The sequence below is a fragment of the Erinaceus europaeus genome, chromosome 16 (assembly GCF_950295315.1).
Source record: "Erinaceus europaeus chromosome 16, mEriEur2.1, whole genome shotgun sequence".
Classification (NCBI taxonomy): Eukaryota; Metazoa; Chordata; class Mammalia; order Eulipotyphla; family Erinaceidae; genus Erinaceus; species Erinaceus europaeus.
Genome location: NC_080177.1, coordinates 1,060,548 through 1,077,501, shown reverse-complemented (window position 1 = coordinate 1,077,501; position 16,954 = coordinate 1,060,548). Strand labels below are relative to the sequence as shown.

General features: G+C 60.4%; 1 protein-coding gene across 1 annotated transcript; it reads left to right on the top strand.

Moving 5' to 3' along the window:
• The first annotated feature begins 6,161 nt into the window (after positions 1 to 6,161).
• Positions 6,162 to 7,539, top strand: SENP8 (SUMO peptidase family member, NEDD8 specific). Its single transcript, XM_060175692.1, has one exon. The coding sequence runs from the start codon at positions 6,372 to 6,374 to the stop codon at positions 7,041 to 7,043; it is 672 nt and encodes a 223-aa protein (XP_060031675.1). The 5' UTR covers positions 6,162 to 6,371; the 3' UTR covers positions 7,044 to 7,539.
• The last annotated feature ends 9,415 nt before the right edge of the window (positions 7,540 to 16,954 follow it).

The window sequence follows — 16,954 nt, the reverse complement described above, 5'->3', positions numbered from 1 at the left end:
GATACGGCTCCTGCGTGACTTTGACTCGGTGGCGCTGGGGTCTCAGGGCTGCAGGGTTCCGCCGCCCCCAGGCCTGCTGAGCGTCTTGCTCCTGCACGGTTAAGCCGAGCGTGAGCTGGCGTCTGTGCCTGTCGCCGTTGTCCCGGAGTGGGGCCCGGTCCACCGCAGCCTCCGCCCCACACACAAAGGCTGTCTGGGGGTGGCGGCCTGGGTGTGACACACTCACGCTGGCCTTGCTCCGTACGACGCTGTGCCCGGATTCACATTAATGATGACGGTGCGAAGTCACCACTTAAAATATTTTAAGTCCGGGGCCGGGTGGTAACGCAGCGGGTTAAGCGCACATGGTAAAAAAAAAAAAAAAAGCGCAAGGACCGGCGTGAGGATCCCGGTTCCAGCCCCCGGCTCCCCACCTGCAGGAGAGTCGCTTCCCAGGCGGTGAAGCAGGTCTGCAGGTGTCTGTCTTTCTCTCCCCCTCTCTGTCCTCCCCTCCTCTCTCCATTTCTCTCTGTCCTATCCAACAACAACAACATCAGTGACAAAATAATGATAAGAACCAGGGCAACCAAAGGGGAAAAATGGCCTCCAGGAGCAGTGGATTCATGGTGCAGGCACCGAGCCCCAGCAATAACCCTGGAGGCCACATGTATGTGTGTGTGTATATACGTGAAGTCAGTGGTCACATTTCTAGCTGTTTCCCCAGAGCCTGTCCTCCTGCAGCTCCAGGGAGAGGCGCCGTGTCCCTCTGGTCTGGGTGCCTGTGGGTAGCGGCACCAACAGCGGGCGAGCGTTGGAGTTTTGCTCAGTCCCGAAGCCCAGAGAGCCTGAGAAGGGGAAGTGTGTCAGGAAGGGCAGCTCTGACCCACACAGCAGCAGAGCCAGGGGCCAGGCGCACAGCTCTGCGAAGCGTGCGCTCACGTGCTCACCCGGGGGCCTGGGTTCCGGCCCCAGACGCGGTGATCTCCACCAGCTGGAGCTTTTTCTGGCCCTCGGTGAGCTTTCGCTGCGCGAGGGGGAGCCGGCTCGGGGTCACGGGCTGGGCTAGGTCTCTGCCCTGCTCTGCGAATACCAGACAGTTGTCCCAAAGCCGGAGGGAAGGGGAGGCCGCGTACCCGATGGGGCGCTTCCTAATCCATTTCCTGGTGTAGATTTTCGGCCTCCCGAGGTCGACGTCTGCACCTATTCGGCAGACGATCCTCTCGGACAGCCGCTGTCATTGGTTTCTTGAGCGTTTCTCCACAGTCGGAAGCGGGACGGCAGCACTTGTCGGTCTGGCCGGCAGTCTAAGATATTAGCAGGTAGCCCCGCTAGGCCTGCGGGAACTGCGGGATGGGCCCGAGCGAGCATGGTTTGCAGTAGGCTACGTCCCAGCAGGGACTAGGGCCCAGGCCGGAGCTCTGGGCCCTGCAGGCCACTCGCTCAGTCCTGCCGGCACCAAGAGCCGGGGACCTGGTTCCAGTTGAGCTGATATACAGGGAAAGGCCACCGCCTTGGGCTTGACCTGCGGAGCATATTGCCAACTCCTAGACTCGAAATGAGCCGGCTCCTTGTTTGTTTACCAGAGCTGTGTCCAGCGCTGCTTGGGGCAGTGCAGCGGACTGAGCCTGGGACTTTGGAGCCTCAGGCATGAGAGTCTCTGCAGAACCATCTTGCCGTCTACCCCCACCCCCACTCCGAAGATAAGAATTCTTTGTAGACCAAGATCTACAAATCGACAGAGACAAGAGCCCAGAGCACGAGGAGGCTTGGAAATCGTAGGGTCATGGGGAGCATCTGTGACGCCCAGCTGTCCGGGCCGTACCTCTGGGGGCTCCCTGGCAGTCCTGCTGCAGTCCCTGTGCCTCCTGGCTAAAGCCACGGGGTCTAGTCCAAGCCCAGCCCTGGGCGGGTGGCTGCAGGCAGGCACGGGGCCCAGCCTGGTGTTTTCCACAGGGCCCATGATGTCCCTCAGGCAGCGAGCGATCAGACTGCTTCCTGTCCTGTGGGTTTTCACTTGATTCCTCTGTCATGACAGAAATACTGCAGCCTAAAGGCTGGTTTGTTTGGCTTCTGGTACACACACTCAGCCCAGTTCAGCACAGAGCAGGTGCAGACCTTGTGGCAGTCGCCGCCTCCCTCCCTCCTCTCTGCTTACGAGGGTTTACCAGCAGGAGCCAGAGGGCCCAGAGCACAGCTCAGCTCTGGCTAGGTGGTGCCAGGGATCAAACCTGGGGCCTTGGGCATCCAAGCTGATGCCCTGACAGACTGAACTAGATCCCCTGGCTCCAGCCACCGCCATTTATTTATTTATTTATGGATTATTGGAGAGAGACAGACACCTGCAGCCCTGCTGCACTGCTTGTGAAACTTTCCCCCTGCAGGCGGGGGCTGGGGACTTGAACCTGGGTCCTTGCGCGCTGTAATGTGTGCGCTCAACCAGGCGTGCCACCACCCTGCCCCTAACTACTGCCCGCTGAGGACGGTCAGGTGAACTTGAGCAGATGGCCCCTTCCTCTCGCCGTTTCTCTGTTCAAGTTTTCTCCACACACTGGGTTCAGGCAGCTCCGTCCCGGAGGGGGCAGTTTCCCTGGAGTCGGCCTTCACGACTCTGGGGCCAGAGGGAGAACTCAGCCAGCTCTGGCTGCTCAGGGCTGTGTGTGAAGCGATGGCCACCCATCCCTCCTCGGGAAACCCCGGGTACCCCCGTGTACCAGACACTGCGCGGCCCCCGGGCGGCGTGGGCTCGCTCCTCCTTACAGACGGGGAAACTGAGTCCCGGAAAGAGAAGTCTGACGTGCAGAGCCAGGGCCCTGACCCCACCCTCTGAGCCCCAGAACACAGCACCCGGAGGGAGCCGGTGCCCTCCCGTGTGCCGTGGTCCCGTGAAGGACCGAGGCACAGGCTGTCTCTCTGCTCCCCGAGCTGTGCTCACACCCGTCGCCGCAGGCCCGAGAGCACGGGGTGCAGGAGGCAGGAGGCACCCGGTGGGCCCCGCTCCCTCAGAGCCCTTGGCCGGTGCTCCCCAGCCCTCACCCCGGCTTCGCTTCTGGGCCCCTGCCTGGAGGGAGACCCCAGCTCTGTGTTGGAGCGGAGGGACCCTCCGCCCTGGCCCCTGCTCCACCGACTCCTCTCACCCCCATTTGAACCCGCTGGCTCGCCCAGCCTGCAGAGAACAGGAAGCTCCCTGGGGGCTGTGCCTGACTCCAGATTCCCTTGTGGGCCCCCTTCCCCTGCGCCCCGCGACCTCTCGGCGCCCCCAGTTGGCGCCCTGGCACCCCGTGGGGTGGGGCCTCCGCTCGGTCAGAGTGCCGGTTCCCCGCCGGAGCTCCCCCTGCACGTCACTGCTGCCCGTCGGCCCCACGGGGCCTGGTGCACGCGGGGTGGGCGGTGTGCACCGACTAGACTTGAGCCCCTCGGGGCGGGACCGTGGCCCCCGTGTCCGTTCTGCACGCCGGGCCTCAGCACACGGGGCACGCACACGCTCTCCTTTTCTCGCTGAGGCCCTGGCCTGTCGAGAGCTTCCCCCAGTGCCAGAGGCCCCCCCGCACGGTGCGGGGCTCCGGCCAGGCCACGCTCAGCAAGGCAGGCACCCCCGGTGAGCTCTCCCATGCTCCCCACGCCGGGTGAACAAAGTCCAGTGCCAGGCTTCCGTTACTGGGACAGTTCTTTGGGGGGGGATCCGCATTTTCTGATGATGCCGCGGGCAGCGGAAATCACTTGTGCTGTGCAGACACTTTGCTCACAATGGCCTGTTGGAACTCCGCGTTCAGTCAGCAGCCCTTCCTGGCAAAGGTCACGTGTCAGCATTCGCTTCGCAAGGCCGGTGACTGAGGGCCGGGGTGGCGGGAGGGCACAGGCGCGCTGTCTGGGGTGGACTTCCGTCCCTGAGTGGTCTTCTCTGTGTGGGCCGTTCGGCAGCAGGTAGACGGGGCCGTCTGGCCTGCTCCCGGGGGCCGGGTGCTCACCTCCGCCTGCCGCGGCCAGCACCTCCTGCTCACACGGCCACCCCTTCCCGCCCTGAGTCCCAGCCTCCGCTCAGCTGCTCGCACTGACTTTCTGTGCTCTTCTGAGAGAGGAAGAGGAGGCACCACACCGCTGCTCCACTGCCCATGGAGCCCCGCTTGCTGCCGCAGCTTGAGTCCAGGGCCCCACGCACGGCGACACGTTCCAGCAGCCGGACTCGCTGATTCTGCTCTTTTAAAGGACGTGGACGAGAGCAGAGCACGGCTGCGAGATGTGCCCTCCGGGGTGGCCGCCCGCTTGCCGGCCATCAGAGGGTAGGGGACGCGGCCCGGGTAGGGTAGGGACGGCAGCATGCGGTCCCACGGGCACCCGTGCCTGACGCTCAGCCGCCCCAGGTCCAGAGAGGGACGTTTCCCCCTCAGCTGGCGGGCCTCCAGGCTCAGTCCCAGCACCCGTCCCGTCTGGGGTTCCGCCTGTGACAGACGTCCTGTGAGGCCGCCTCGCCCGTCCCAGGGACACTGGGCGGCTATTCGTGAAGCTACACAGTCCGCCCTGTGGAGACTGCCCCAGTAGACGGACGGACGGACGGTGTGTGACCTCAGCACAGAGCTGCTCTCACCCCTCGGGAGCCCCCAGAGACCCAGCCAGCCGGCCTGCTGTCCACACCTCCCTCCTCCCGTGTCCCCTCTGGCTTCCTTCTCGGGGCAGCCTTGGACGGCATCCAGAAGGGCCAGGGCACAGTCGGGCATCGGGAGCCTCTGCCCGTGTGACCTCTCTCCTCGGCTTTCCTTCTACTTTGTTTCTTGTCATCTCCGGGTCTTCTGTGGCGTACGCTGAGTTTTCAGACAGAAACAGAAACGAGCCACCAGCGCTTCCTCCAGCGCGGTGGGGGGCAGGTGCGAACCCGGGTCGCCTACTTTCCCAGTGAGCTGACCGGCCGCGGCCGTGACACGTCAGTGGTTGAGGGAGTGTTTATCCTTCCCTTAGATCCTGCGGAGTCCGGCCGCACAGCCCAGATGCCACCACAGGATTGCCTGGTTTGGCCTGGTTGGTTTTGTTATCAGAACCCTGCTCACCTCTGGCTGATAGTGGTGTGGGGATATTGAGCCTGGGACCTCAGAGCCTCGGGCGTGACCGTCTCTGTGCGTAACCATTGTGCTATCTCCCCCCACACACCAGGCTTTGTTGTTCTTGTTTGTTTGTTTAATTTTATTTATTTATTAATGAGAAAGATAGGAGGAGAGAGAAAGAACCAGACGTCACTCTGGCACACGTGCTGCCGGGGATCGAACTCAGGACCTCGTGCTTGGGAGTCCAAAGCTTTACCGCCGCGCCACCTCCCTGACCAGCTTCGTTGTTTTATCACCGTGGCCAAATGACCCAGTTGGCCATTGGGATCCGTGAAGCCGAGGGCGGGCGGTTCTAGCCCGTGCCTTCCCAGCAGGGCTGGAGCTGGCGTGCAGCTGGCCGTGCGCGGGAGGCGGGAGACAGGTTCTTGCCGCGGTGAGAAGCAGGTGAGTCCTCCCGGGGCGTAGTGTCACCTGCCCTCGGCTTACCACGCACGCCGTCTCCCCGGGCACCAGCCAGTCCGTGTGGCTGTTTGCTTGGCTGTGCCGAGTTCCCGGCCCGTCGCTGGCGGCAGGGAGATTATCTGTCCGACACGCCGCTTTCTGTGACTCCAGGCGCCGAAGGCAGGCGGGAAAGCGCTTGACAGCTGACGGGCCAGCACAGCTGGCACCTCGGCTCGGCGGGGCGGGGCCCGGAGAATCGGTCGGGAGGGACTCCCTCTGAGGGACTCGCCTCTGAGCTGCTCCTGCCACTGTTGTTGGAGCCGCGGCTCTCCTCCCGGTCCCGCCGCGGGATGAGGCAGCAGTGTCTCACCTCTTGAAAACCTAGCAGGGAGTGGTCCAGGAGGTGGCGCAGTGGCTAAGGCACTAGACTCTCAAGCATGAGGTCCTGAGTTCAGTCCCTCAATCCCTGGCAGCACATGTACCAGAGTGATGTCTGGTTCTTTCTCTCTCTCCCCTATCTTTCTCATAAATAAATAAAATCTTTAAAAAAAAAAAAAAAGAAAGAAAACCTAGCGGGGAAACGGGAACAGCTTCCCTTGGTAATCGGCACTTTCTTCCTCAGGTGCCGGGAAATCCCCCTCTGGTATGGCAGAGAGGACCCACCCGGCGCCGGGGAAGCGGTCAGACGCTGGCCCTCGCCGTAGCCCCCCGGCTCTGGCCCTCGGGACGGAAAGTCTCTCCCGGGCTTCGCCGCCCTGACTCCCGGCGGGCCACACCCCAGCACTCTCCCGCCTTCCCGACCCCGCGGCCGGTGCCTCCCGGGCCGCTTCTGCCCGGACACTGGCGTGGACGGGACCCAGCCCCGGCCCCGGCCGTCCCGCCCCGGCCGAGGGGGCGCCGCCAGAGTCAGAGCGAGCCATGGACCCGGTGGTCCTGAGCTACATGGACAGCCTCCTGCGCCGCTCGGACGTCTCCCTGCTCGACCCGCCCAGCTGGCTCAATGACCGCGTCATCGGCTTCGCCTTCGAGTACTTCGCCCACGGCCGCTTCCCCGGCTGCTTGGACCGCGTCTGCTTCGTGAGCCCCGAGGTCACGCAGTTCATCAAGTGCGCCGGCGACCGGGCCGAGGTGGCGGCCTTCCTGGAGCCGCTGGGGCTCCCCGCCAAGACGGCCGTGTTCCTGGCCGTCAACGACAACGGCGGCCCGGCAGCCGGCGGCACCCACTGGAGCCTGCTGGTCTACCTGCGGGAGCGGGCCGGCTTCCTGCACTACGACTCACATGGTGCCAGCAACGCGGCCCACGCCCGCCGCGTGGCGGCCAAGCTGGAGGCCTTCCTGAGCACGGAGGGCAGGCTGGCCTTCCTGGAGGAGGAGGCGCCGGCCCAGCAGAACAGCTACGACTGCGGGATGTACGTGATCTGCATCGCCGAGGCCCTGTGCCGGCACCTGCTGTGCCAGCAGCCCCTGCGCCTGCAGCTCACGCCCGGCTACGTCACGGCGCAGAGGGCCGTGTGGAAGGCGCGCATCGCCCAGCTGGCCCCGCGCCCGCCCCCCGCAGACCTCGGCCCTCGGGAAGCTCAGCCTCAGTGAGCCTTCCTGCCTCAGCCCGGGCCCTTGGACCCCAGATGTCTCGAAACTGCGCCTAGGCCTTCCGAAGGCATCCGCACTCGAGGAGGTCTGGAGACACGCTGCTCGCTGCCCTTCCCACAGTAGACAGACCCCAGGCCCGAGTGGGCGAGAGCCGCATGTTCGGGGGCGGGGTGGGGGCGGGGGCCATGGCGCTGGCGCGGCCTCTGGAAGAACTTGCCTCCCCCGCCTGATGCCTGGCATTCCGGGAGCGGCTGGGGGTGGGGCCCTGGGGGCTGGCTACAGTAAGAGGCTGGCGCGGGGTGCGGGGCGCAGTGCACGGCCACCCGCTGCGGGTTTGTTTGTTTGCCGGCCTTTGTGTCCCTGTCATGTCCCCGCCAGATGGGCTGCACCTGAGGTGTGCGGGCTGCGCAAGGCCTGACTTATAAGTGACCTTCCTGAACCCGTCACTGAAAATGCCGGCGATGTGGAACCGACAGTAAAAGAAGATGCCGCTGTGCCTCCTGCCTGTGTCCTCAGTCCTTTCGCACTGTGTGCGTGTGTGTGTGCGCGCGCACACGCGTGCAGAGTCCACACGGGAGCTCAGCTCCCTCCCCCTGCCGCCACCCCCAGCCCTCTGGCCCAGAGTGGGGAGACCAGCTGCAAGGCTGCGCCCAGAGCACCCACCCAGCTCCCCGCTGAGCGGGCACGAGGTTGGGGGACACCTGAGACCAGGGGTGCGATCCAGCCGCCCCATCCCTGACCTCCGCCGGCTCCGGCGAGGTGTTCTGAGCACGCTCCGGCCTCCTTCTGGGGGACTCTGCCTCGTCCTGCTCCCGCCGCAGCCCGGTTAGACGAGACGCCGTCACGGGTGGCAACACGGGCAGCCTTGGTACGGTCCCCGGTCTCGGTCTCGGGCATCAGCTGGGGGCCTGCAGCACGTGGCTTCTGTTGATCTCAGTAGTCTGCCGCTTGGCACCTAGCGCAGTGGGAGGAGCTGCTGCCCCTGACGGGCAGGGCCGCGCTGGGCCAGGCCGAGCACCCGTTCGCCTCGCATCCCACAGGACCGAGCACGTCAGCATGTGTGACGGAGTCTCCCCGGGTCCTGTGACGCCCAGCGCTCAGCCGCCCGCCTCACCACACACCGCCACCTCCCCACCCCACCCCACCCCACCCCCCAGTCCAAGGGAGCTTCAGAGCGGTCTGAAGAAGGCGGGTTTGGCAGGAGGGCTCAGTGGTCAGGGCATGTGCCTTGCTACGCACGAGACCCAGGTTCCAGGCCCTGTGCCCTGGGTGCAAAGGTCCCCAGCTCCCTCTGCAGACGCCTCGCCCCTCGCCCCTCGCCCCTCCACTGCTCCCTCTGCTTTTCTCTTTCCCTGGGTTTCCAGCAACACCGCCCCCCACCCCGCTGCCTGCCCCTGCCCTGCCCCAGCTTTTGCCCCACCTGCTGCAGGCTTGGGGTCCCATCCCCCGTGCCCTTGTCTTCCCTCGGTCTCTTATTGTCACTTGTGCTGCTGGCCGTGAGCCTGGGCCAGGGGCCTCGGGCATGGCCACCCCACCTCTGCTCCCTCTCTGCACACACTCCCCTCCCACATGAGGCGCTCGGACCCCTGCTGCCCCCCAACCCCAGCGGGCCTCCACACCCCTGCCCTGGAGTCCTTCCCCGGGATCTACAGGCAAGTCCAGCTCTGCACACCCCAGACTCCTCTCCCTCCAGCCAGCATCTTCATTCTCTTTATCCCAGATGGATGGAGAGCTGCCCCGGTGCCTGAGCACTCGCCAGGTGGTGCCTGGGCTCAGACCCAGGCCACACAGCCTAGTGGGTGAACTGTAATAACCTCCAGCCCCCGACCCCACCCTTGTTGAAGTCGTAGCTGCACAGGATAGTAAAAGAGGAAGGAGCCAGAGTCCCGTGCTCTGCCCGCCCGCCTGAGCGGTCTCCCCCGAGGCGGCGTCCTCACCGTCCTCACATCTCTCTGGCATCTGCCTGTGATGAGTCCGCCCTCAGCATCCTTGAAACCCACGACCTCTAGGCCCAGAGGGCACAGAAGCACGGGGAGTCCAGGCCCTGGCTGCATGTGCCAGAGCTACTCTCTCGCACTAATAAAATTGCTCAAGTTTTTAAGATACTTTATTACTTGTGGGCCGGGAGGTGGCACAGCGGATAAAGCACTGGACTCTCAAGCATGAGGTCCTGAATTCGATCCCCGGCAGCACATGTACCAGAGTGATGTCTGGTTCTTTCCTCCTATCTTTCTCATGAATAAATTCTTTTTAAAAAAGATAATTTTGGGGAGTCGGGCGGTGGCGCAGTGGGTTAAGTGCACGTGGTGCAAAGCGCAGGGACCGGCGTAAGGATCCCGGTTCGAGCCCCTGGCTCCCCACCTGCAGGGGAGTCGCTTCACGGGCGGTGAAGCAGGTCTGCAGGTGTCTGTCTTTCTCTCCCCTCTCTGTCTGTCTTCCCCTCCTCTCTCCATTTCTCTCTGTCCTGTCCAACGACAAAGCAACGTCAACAATGGCAATAATAACCGCAACGAGGCTGCAACAACTAGGGCAACAAAAAGGGGGGAAAATGGCCTCCAGGAGCGGTGGATTCATGGTGCAGGCACCGAGCCCAGCAATAACCCTGGAGGAAAAAAATAAATAAAATAAAAAGATAATTTTTTACTGGATAGAGACGACTTGAGAGGAAGGGGGAGATAGGGAGAGACAGGGAGACACCTGCAGCCCTGCATCACCACTCACGAAGCTTCCTCTCTGCAGGTGGGGACCAGGGGCCGGAGCCCGGGTCCCTGTGCACTGTGATGTGAGCGCTTAGCCAGGTGCGCCACCTCCTGGCCCCAGTAACTTTTTGTTTTATTCCCTTTTGTTGCCCTTGTTTTATTGTTGTTATTGCTATCGTTGTTGGATAAGACAGAGAAATGGACAGAGGGGGAGAGACAGACACCTGCAGGCCTGCTTCACCGCCTGTGAAGTGACTCTCCTGCAGGTGGGGAGCCGGGGGCTCGAACCAGGATCTTTATGCCCGTCCCTGCGCTTTACGCCACCTGCGCTTAACCCGCTGCGCCACCGCCCGACTCCCCCCAATAACTTTTTTAATCAAAGAAAAACATAGACACAAATTCCTCTGTGGCCAGAGTCACCATTGGAACCGAGGCACAGCGCCAGTGGCCAGGAGGTGGCGGAGGCCACAGCGCCCACACCCAGCCTGCCATGGTGACCCTGCCTCACTCATTCTCTGCCACTGACTCAAAAATGGCCCCGGCCGGTCCCTTGTGCAGCCCCTCCCGCCCCTGCCCTGCTCAGAGCAGCCAGCATGGAGACGCCCACGGGCCCCGGGCCCCCTCCTTTCAGCTCCTCCCGGAACATCCTCCCCACAGCAGACAGCGGCCCTCCGGCAGCCCTTCCCCGCCGCTCCTACTCAGGGTCGGGGGTTTCGCACACTCCCCTGTGAAAGTGACCATGAGGACCCGGGGGAGGCCAGTCTGTCAGAGCACCCTGGCAGGCCTGGGCCAGAGCCGCAGGTCCCACCCCTGCACCAATTTCTGCCAGGGCTGAGCAGTGTTTCAGCCTCTCTCTCTCTCTCTCTCTCTCCCCCTTGAGTCTGTTTGGTTTACCAGAGACTTCTGGCAATGTGCCTTGCATGTGAACACTGGTGATGTCTGTGGATTGTCTAGTTGGATGAATGAGTGAGTGAGTGAATGAATGTATGAGTGAGTGAGTGAATGAATGTATGAGTGAGTGAGTGAATGAATGAATGAGTGAATGTATGAGTGAGTGAGTGAATGAATGTATGAGTGAGTGAGTGAATGAATGAATGAGTGAGTGAATGAATGAGTGAATGTATGAGTGAGTGAGTGAATAAATGAATGAGTGAGTGAATGAATGAGTGAGTGAATGAATGAGTGAGTGAATGAATGAGTGAGTGAATGAATGTATGAGTGAGTGAGTGAATGAATGAATGAGTGAGTGAATGAATGTATGAGTGAGTGAGTGAATAAATGAATGAGTGAGTGAATGAATGAGTGAATGAATGAGTGAGTGAATGAATGAGTGAGTGAGTGAATGAATGAGTGAGTGAATGAATGAGTGAGTGAATGAATGAACACAATCCACGGGCCAGGCAGTGGCACACCCAGTTGAGCGCACACACCACAGTGCATAAGGACCCGGGTTCAAGCCCCTAGACCCCACCTGCAGGGGAAGCTTCCCAAGCAGTGAAGCAGGGCTGCAGGTGTCTCTCCATCTCTCTCCTCTGTCTCCTCCTCCCCTCTCAGTTTCTTTCCCAATAAAATGGGGAAAAGTGGCCTCCAGGAGCGGTGGATTCGCAGTGCCGGCATCAAGCCCGAAAGACAAACCTGGAGGCAAAACAAAACCTTTAAAAGTAATCATAACAGTCAACAATTAGCTTGGCTTTGTATGTGAACTCTCTTTTCAGCCACCAGGTTCCAGATGCCAGCAGGATGCCAACCAGACTTCCCTGGACAGACGACCCCACCAATGTGTCCTGGAGCTCCGCTTCCCCAGAGCCCTGCCCCACTAGGGAAAGAGAGAGACAGTCTGGGAGTGTGGATCCACCTGTCAACACCCATGTTCAGCGGGGAAGCAGTTACAGAAGCCAGAGCTTCCACCTTCTGCACCCCACAGTGACCCTGGGTCCATACTCCCAGAGGGATAGAGAATGGGAAAGCTGTCAGGGTGGGATACGGAGTTCTGGTGGTGGGAATTGTGTGGAGTTGTGCCCCTCTTATCCTATGGTTTAGTCAGTGTTTCCTTTTTATACTTTTTTTAAAAAGTAATTATAATAAATTGGCTGAGAGAGTAGCGCAGCGGGTTAAGCGCAGGTGGCGCAGAGCACAGGGACCGGTGTAAGGATCCCGGTTCGAGTCCCCGGCTCCCCACCTGCAAGGGAGTCGCTTCCCAGGCGGTAAAGCAGGTTCTCTCCCCCTCTCTGTCTTCCCCTCCTCTCTCCATTTCTCTCTGTCCTATCCATAACAACAACAATAAAACAAGAGCAACAAAAGGGGATAAATAAAAATTAGCTGGGAGATCAAGATCAGGGAGGAAGGAGCAAGGGGCAAGAACCCAGGGGGCGGGGGTCCTGTGGACTCCCGGTAGCCACACACCAGCGCCTGAGGGACAGACCTCCTCCAGCCTGGCTGCCGGGCTGTGCTGCCACCCAGTGGCTGCCGCTGGCATCACCTCCCCTGGGAGCCTGGCCTGGGGGCGTCAGGGAGTGGGCAGGGGGCTGGTGATTCTTCCCCCTCCAGGAGCCACAGACTCCCTGCCCTGCCTGGAGGGGCGACCCCCTGTCCTGGCCACGAGGAGGGCAGACGGGCGTCTGGGCACAGGCGTGAGGGCCAGTCCCCCGTCTCCCGAGTGTCCCTCCCACTAGAGTCTGGGTCACTGGGTCACCGCCCCGCCTCCCGTGGCCCTGAGTTTACGGAGGCAGAGACGCACCGCCAGACAGACCGGGGCTGCCATTGCAGAACCCAAGTTACGTGCCCAGCCTGCCCCCTGCCCCCTGCCTCCCGCCAGCAGCTCCGGGCAGCCGGGAGCTGTGCTCACTGCCGCCTGGGACTGGCTGCCGTCGCCGGGCTCCTGTGCCGGACAGGGAGGCTGAGCTGTGTTCCAGGTGAGTGAGAGAGAGAGACAGAGAGGGAGAGGTATCTGCCCTGACCGCCCCTGCCCCTGGACCCCCCCCTCTAGACCCCACTCTCCGGTTCTGGGGAGACACCTCGAGGCAGGGCTCCTAGACCACAGGGAAAGCCCATGTCTGGGCGTTCCTGTCTCTTTTTAAAATGCTTATTTATTTAGAGAGAGAGACAAATTGAGAAAGGAGGGGGAGAAAAGAAAGGGAGAGAGGAGAGAGACAGACACCTGCAGCCCTGCTTCACCACTCAAGAAGCCTTCCCCCTGCAGGTGGGGACCGGGGGCTTGAACCCAGGTCCTTGTGCCCTGGAATGTGAGCGTTTAACCAGGTGCGCCACCGCCTGGCCCCGACATTCCTTTGTCTTTCTTTTTTTTTTTTTAAAGGTTTTTGCCTGTTTTATTTTTTATTTTTTTTTTATTTAAGAAAGGATTAATTAACAAAACCATAGGGTAGGAGGGGTACAATTCCACACAATTCCCACCACCCAATCTCCATATCCCACCCCCTCCCCAATTGCCTGTTTTATTTATTTATTTTTACCAGAGCACCACTCAGCTCTGGTTTATGGTGGTGCAGGGGATCGAACCTGGGACTTTGGAGCCTCGGGCAGGAGAGTCTCTTTGCAGAACCATGATGCTGTCTACCCTCCGCCCAATATTCCTTTTTCAACCCAAGCTTAGCTGACTGGTGGTGGTGGTGGGGACTGAACCTGGGAGCCCAGGTAGGCATCTCCACACCACGTACTCGGCGCGGGAGCCCACCGGGCACTGAACTGGGGCCTCCTGCCCACAGGCCTCACACTCTGCCCGCCGAGTCCCGGCCTCAGCGTGCAGAGTCACCACACTGTCCCCCCGGGGCTGCCCACTGAGCCCCCCCACCCCTGCGCAGTGCTGGAGGGCTCTGCTCTCCCCGTCTTCCACCGCCAGCCCTGGTCACTCTGTCTCCTGGGCCCAAGCCACCAAGTGCACAACACCTCCACATGACGCCTCAGCCCTGGGTCTTGTTTTTTGAAACTTTTAAAAAAATGTTTTGATTGTTTAATCTCTTCCTTTATTTGATAGAGAAATAGAGGGGGGAGAGGTGACGGGAAAAGAGGGGGCCAGGCTGTGGTGCACCTGGGTTCGAGCCCCCAGCACCACCTGCAGTGGGGATGTTTCACAAGCAGTGAAGCAGGACTGGAGGTGTCTTTCTGTCTCCCTCCAATAAATATCTTTTTATTTTATTATTATTTTGTCTCCAGGGTTATCACTGGGGCTCAGTGCCAGCACTACGAATCCACTGCTCCTGGAGGCCCTTTTGTTGCCCTTACTGTTTATCGTGGTTATTATTATTGTTGTTATTGCTGTCGTTGTTGGATAGGACAGATAGGATAGGCTCTGATGGGATCCTTACGCCGGTCCTTGTGCTTTGCGCCATGTGCGCCTAACCCACTGCGCTACCACCCGACGCCTATTTTTTTATTTTTTTTATTATTTATTGTTAAATGGGAATCTGGGGAATGTTATGCATGTAAAAAAAAAAAAAAAGAGAGAGAGGGCCACAATGATGACAACAACAGTAATAACTACAACAATAAAACAAGGGCAACAAAAGGGAATAAATAAATAAAAATAAAATATTTAAAAAAAATTTTAAAAAAAAAAGAGAGAGGGCCCACCTGCAGGGGAGTCGCTTCCCAGGCGGTGAAGCAGGTCTGCAGGTGTCTGTCTTTCTCTGCCCCCTCTGTCTTCCCCTCCTCTCTCCATTTCTCTCTGTCCTATCCAACAATGACGACATCAACAATAACAATAATAACCACAACAAGGCTACAACAACAAGGGCAACAATGGGGGGAAAAAAAACATGGCCTCCAGGAGCTGTGGATTCATGATGCAGGCACTGAGCCCCAGCGATAACCCTGGAGGCAAAAAATATATATTTTTTTTAAAAAGAGAGGGAAGGGGGCTGGGCAGTAAGTAGCACAACAGGTTAAGCGCACACAGCACAAAGCACAGGGACTGGCATAAGGATCCCGGTTCCAGCCCCCGGCTCCCCACCTGCAGGGGAGTCGCTTCCCAGGCGGTGAAGCAGGTCTGCAGGTGTCTGTCTTTCTCTCCCCTCTCTGTCTTCCCTTCCTCTCTCCATTTCTCTCTGTCCTAGCCAACAACAACAGCTATAACAACAATAACAAAGACAACAAAATGGGAAAAATCGCCTCCAGGAGCAGTGGATTCATAGTGTAGTGCAGGCACATAGTGTAGTGCAGGCCCCAGCAGTAACCCTGGAGGCAAAATAAATAAGAGAGGGAAAGAGGAAGAAAGACACCTGCAGCCCAACAACAATGATGTCACGAACAACAACAATAATAACTACAACAATAAAACAACAAGGGCAACTAAAGGGGATAAGTAAATAAGGGGACCCCAGAGACAGCAGTTCCCAGAGACACTGCACCAGAGAGGGCAGGTCAGAGACGACAACAAAAGATAGGCAGACAAGAGGCTCAGAGAGCAGACTCCAGATCCCTCAGACCCCAAGTGACCCTAAAAGCCATGGACACCAGAGCCACAGAGACCCTGGGCAATCAGACCCCAGGGAACAGAGACCCCGGCCCCCGTCCCTCAGACCCCAGGGAACAGAGACCCCGGCCCCCGTCCCTCAGACCCCAGGGAACAGAGACCCCGGCCCCCGTCCCTCAGACCCCAGGGAACAGAGACCCCGGCCCCCATCCCTCAGACCCCAGGGAACAGAGACCCCGGCCCCCGGCCCTCAGACCCCAGGGAACACGGAGACCCCGGCCCCCGTCCCTCAGACCCCAGGGAACACGGAGACCCCGGCCCCCGTCCCTCAGACCCCAGGGAACACGGAGACCCCGGCCCCCGTCCCTCAGACTCCAGGGAACAGAGACCCCGGCCCCCGTCCCTCAGACCCCAGGGAACACGGACACCCCGGCCCCCGTCTCTCAGACCCCAGGGAACAGAGACCCCAGCCCTCCATCCCTCAGACCCCAGGGAACACGGAGACCCCGGCCCCCATCCCTCAGACTCCAGGGAACAGAGACCCCGGCCCCCATCCCTCAGACCCCAGGGAACAGAGACCCCGGCCCCCGTCTCTCAGACCCCAGGGAACAGAGACCCCAGCCCTCCATCCCTCAGACCCCAGGGAACACGGAGACCCCGGCCCTCCATCCCTCAGACTCCAGGGAACAGAGACCCCGGCCCCCATCCCTCAGACCCCAGGGAACAGAGACCCCGGCCCCCGGCCCTCAGACCCCAGGGAACAGAGACCCCGGCCCTCAGACCCCAGGGAACAGAGACCCCGGCCCCCGGCCCTCAGACCCCAGGGAACAGAGACCCCGGCCCCCGGCCCTCAGACCCCAGGGAACAGAGACCCCGGCCCTCAGACCCCAGGGAACAGAGACCCCGGCCCCCGGCCCTCAGACCCCAGGGAACAGAGACCCCGGCCCCCGTCCCTCAGACCCCAGGGAACAGAGACCCCGGCCCCCGTCCCTCAGACACCAGGGAACAGAGACCCCGGCCCCCCAGCCCAGGGCAGTGCACCTTCTGCCTGGCGGTGGTGGTCACGGCCAGCCCGGTGGGCGGCAGTCTCTCCGGCTCGTGCTTCCTGACAGTCTGCACAGACGGCACAGGGATGGCCCGGGACCCGCCTGGAAGCTCTCCTACAGGCAGGCCCCCAGGGCAGACCCCCACCCTTCCTGCCCTGAGCCCGGCCCCCACAGCGCCACCCTCTGGGCATCCCAGCAGCTCTGGGAATGGGCGACCTTGGCCTCCCCACCAAGCCCCTAGCCTCACCTCACACTCAGTCTCTCTCCTTTTTGACTTTTTAAAAAATATTTAATTAATTTTTGTTGCCCTTGTTGTTTTATTGTTGTAGTTATTGTTGTCCTTGTTGTTGGACAGGACAGAGAGAAATGGAGAGAGGAGGGGAAGACAGAGAGGGGGAGAGAAAAACAGACACCTGCAGACCTGCTTCTCCCCTGCAAGTGGGGAGCCAGTCCTTATGCTTTGCCCCTTATGCTTATCCCGCTGCACTACCGCCCAACTCCCAATAAAAAGATTTTTAAAAATGCATTAAAAAAATATCTGCACTCGGATTTTCACCTGTGAGCATCATATTTCTTTAGCTCTGACTTAAAAATATTACTTAGTTGTGGCCAGGAAGGCGGTGCAATGGGTGAAGCATTAGACTCTCAAGCATGAGCTTCGAGTTCAAACCCGGGCAGCACAAAACCAGAGTGATGTCTGGTCCTTTCTCTTTATTCCTATCTTTCTCATCAACCAAT

Bases quoted from the DNA above. Each gene is read 5' to 3' on its own strand.
- SENP8 (XM_060175692.1), top strand. From the start codon at position 6,372: ATGGACCCGGTGGTCCTGAGCTACATGGACAGCCTCCTGCGCCGCTCG.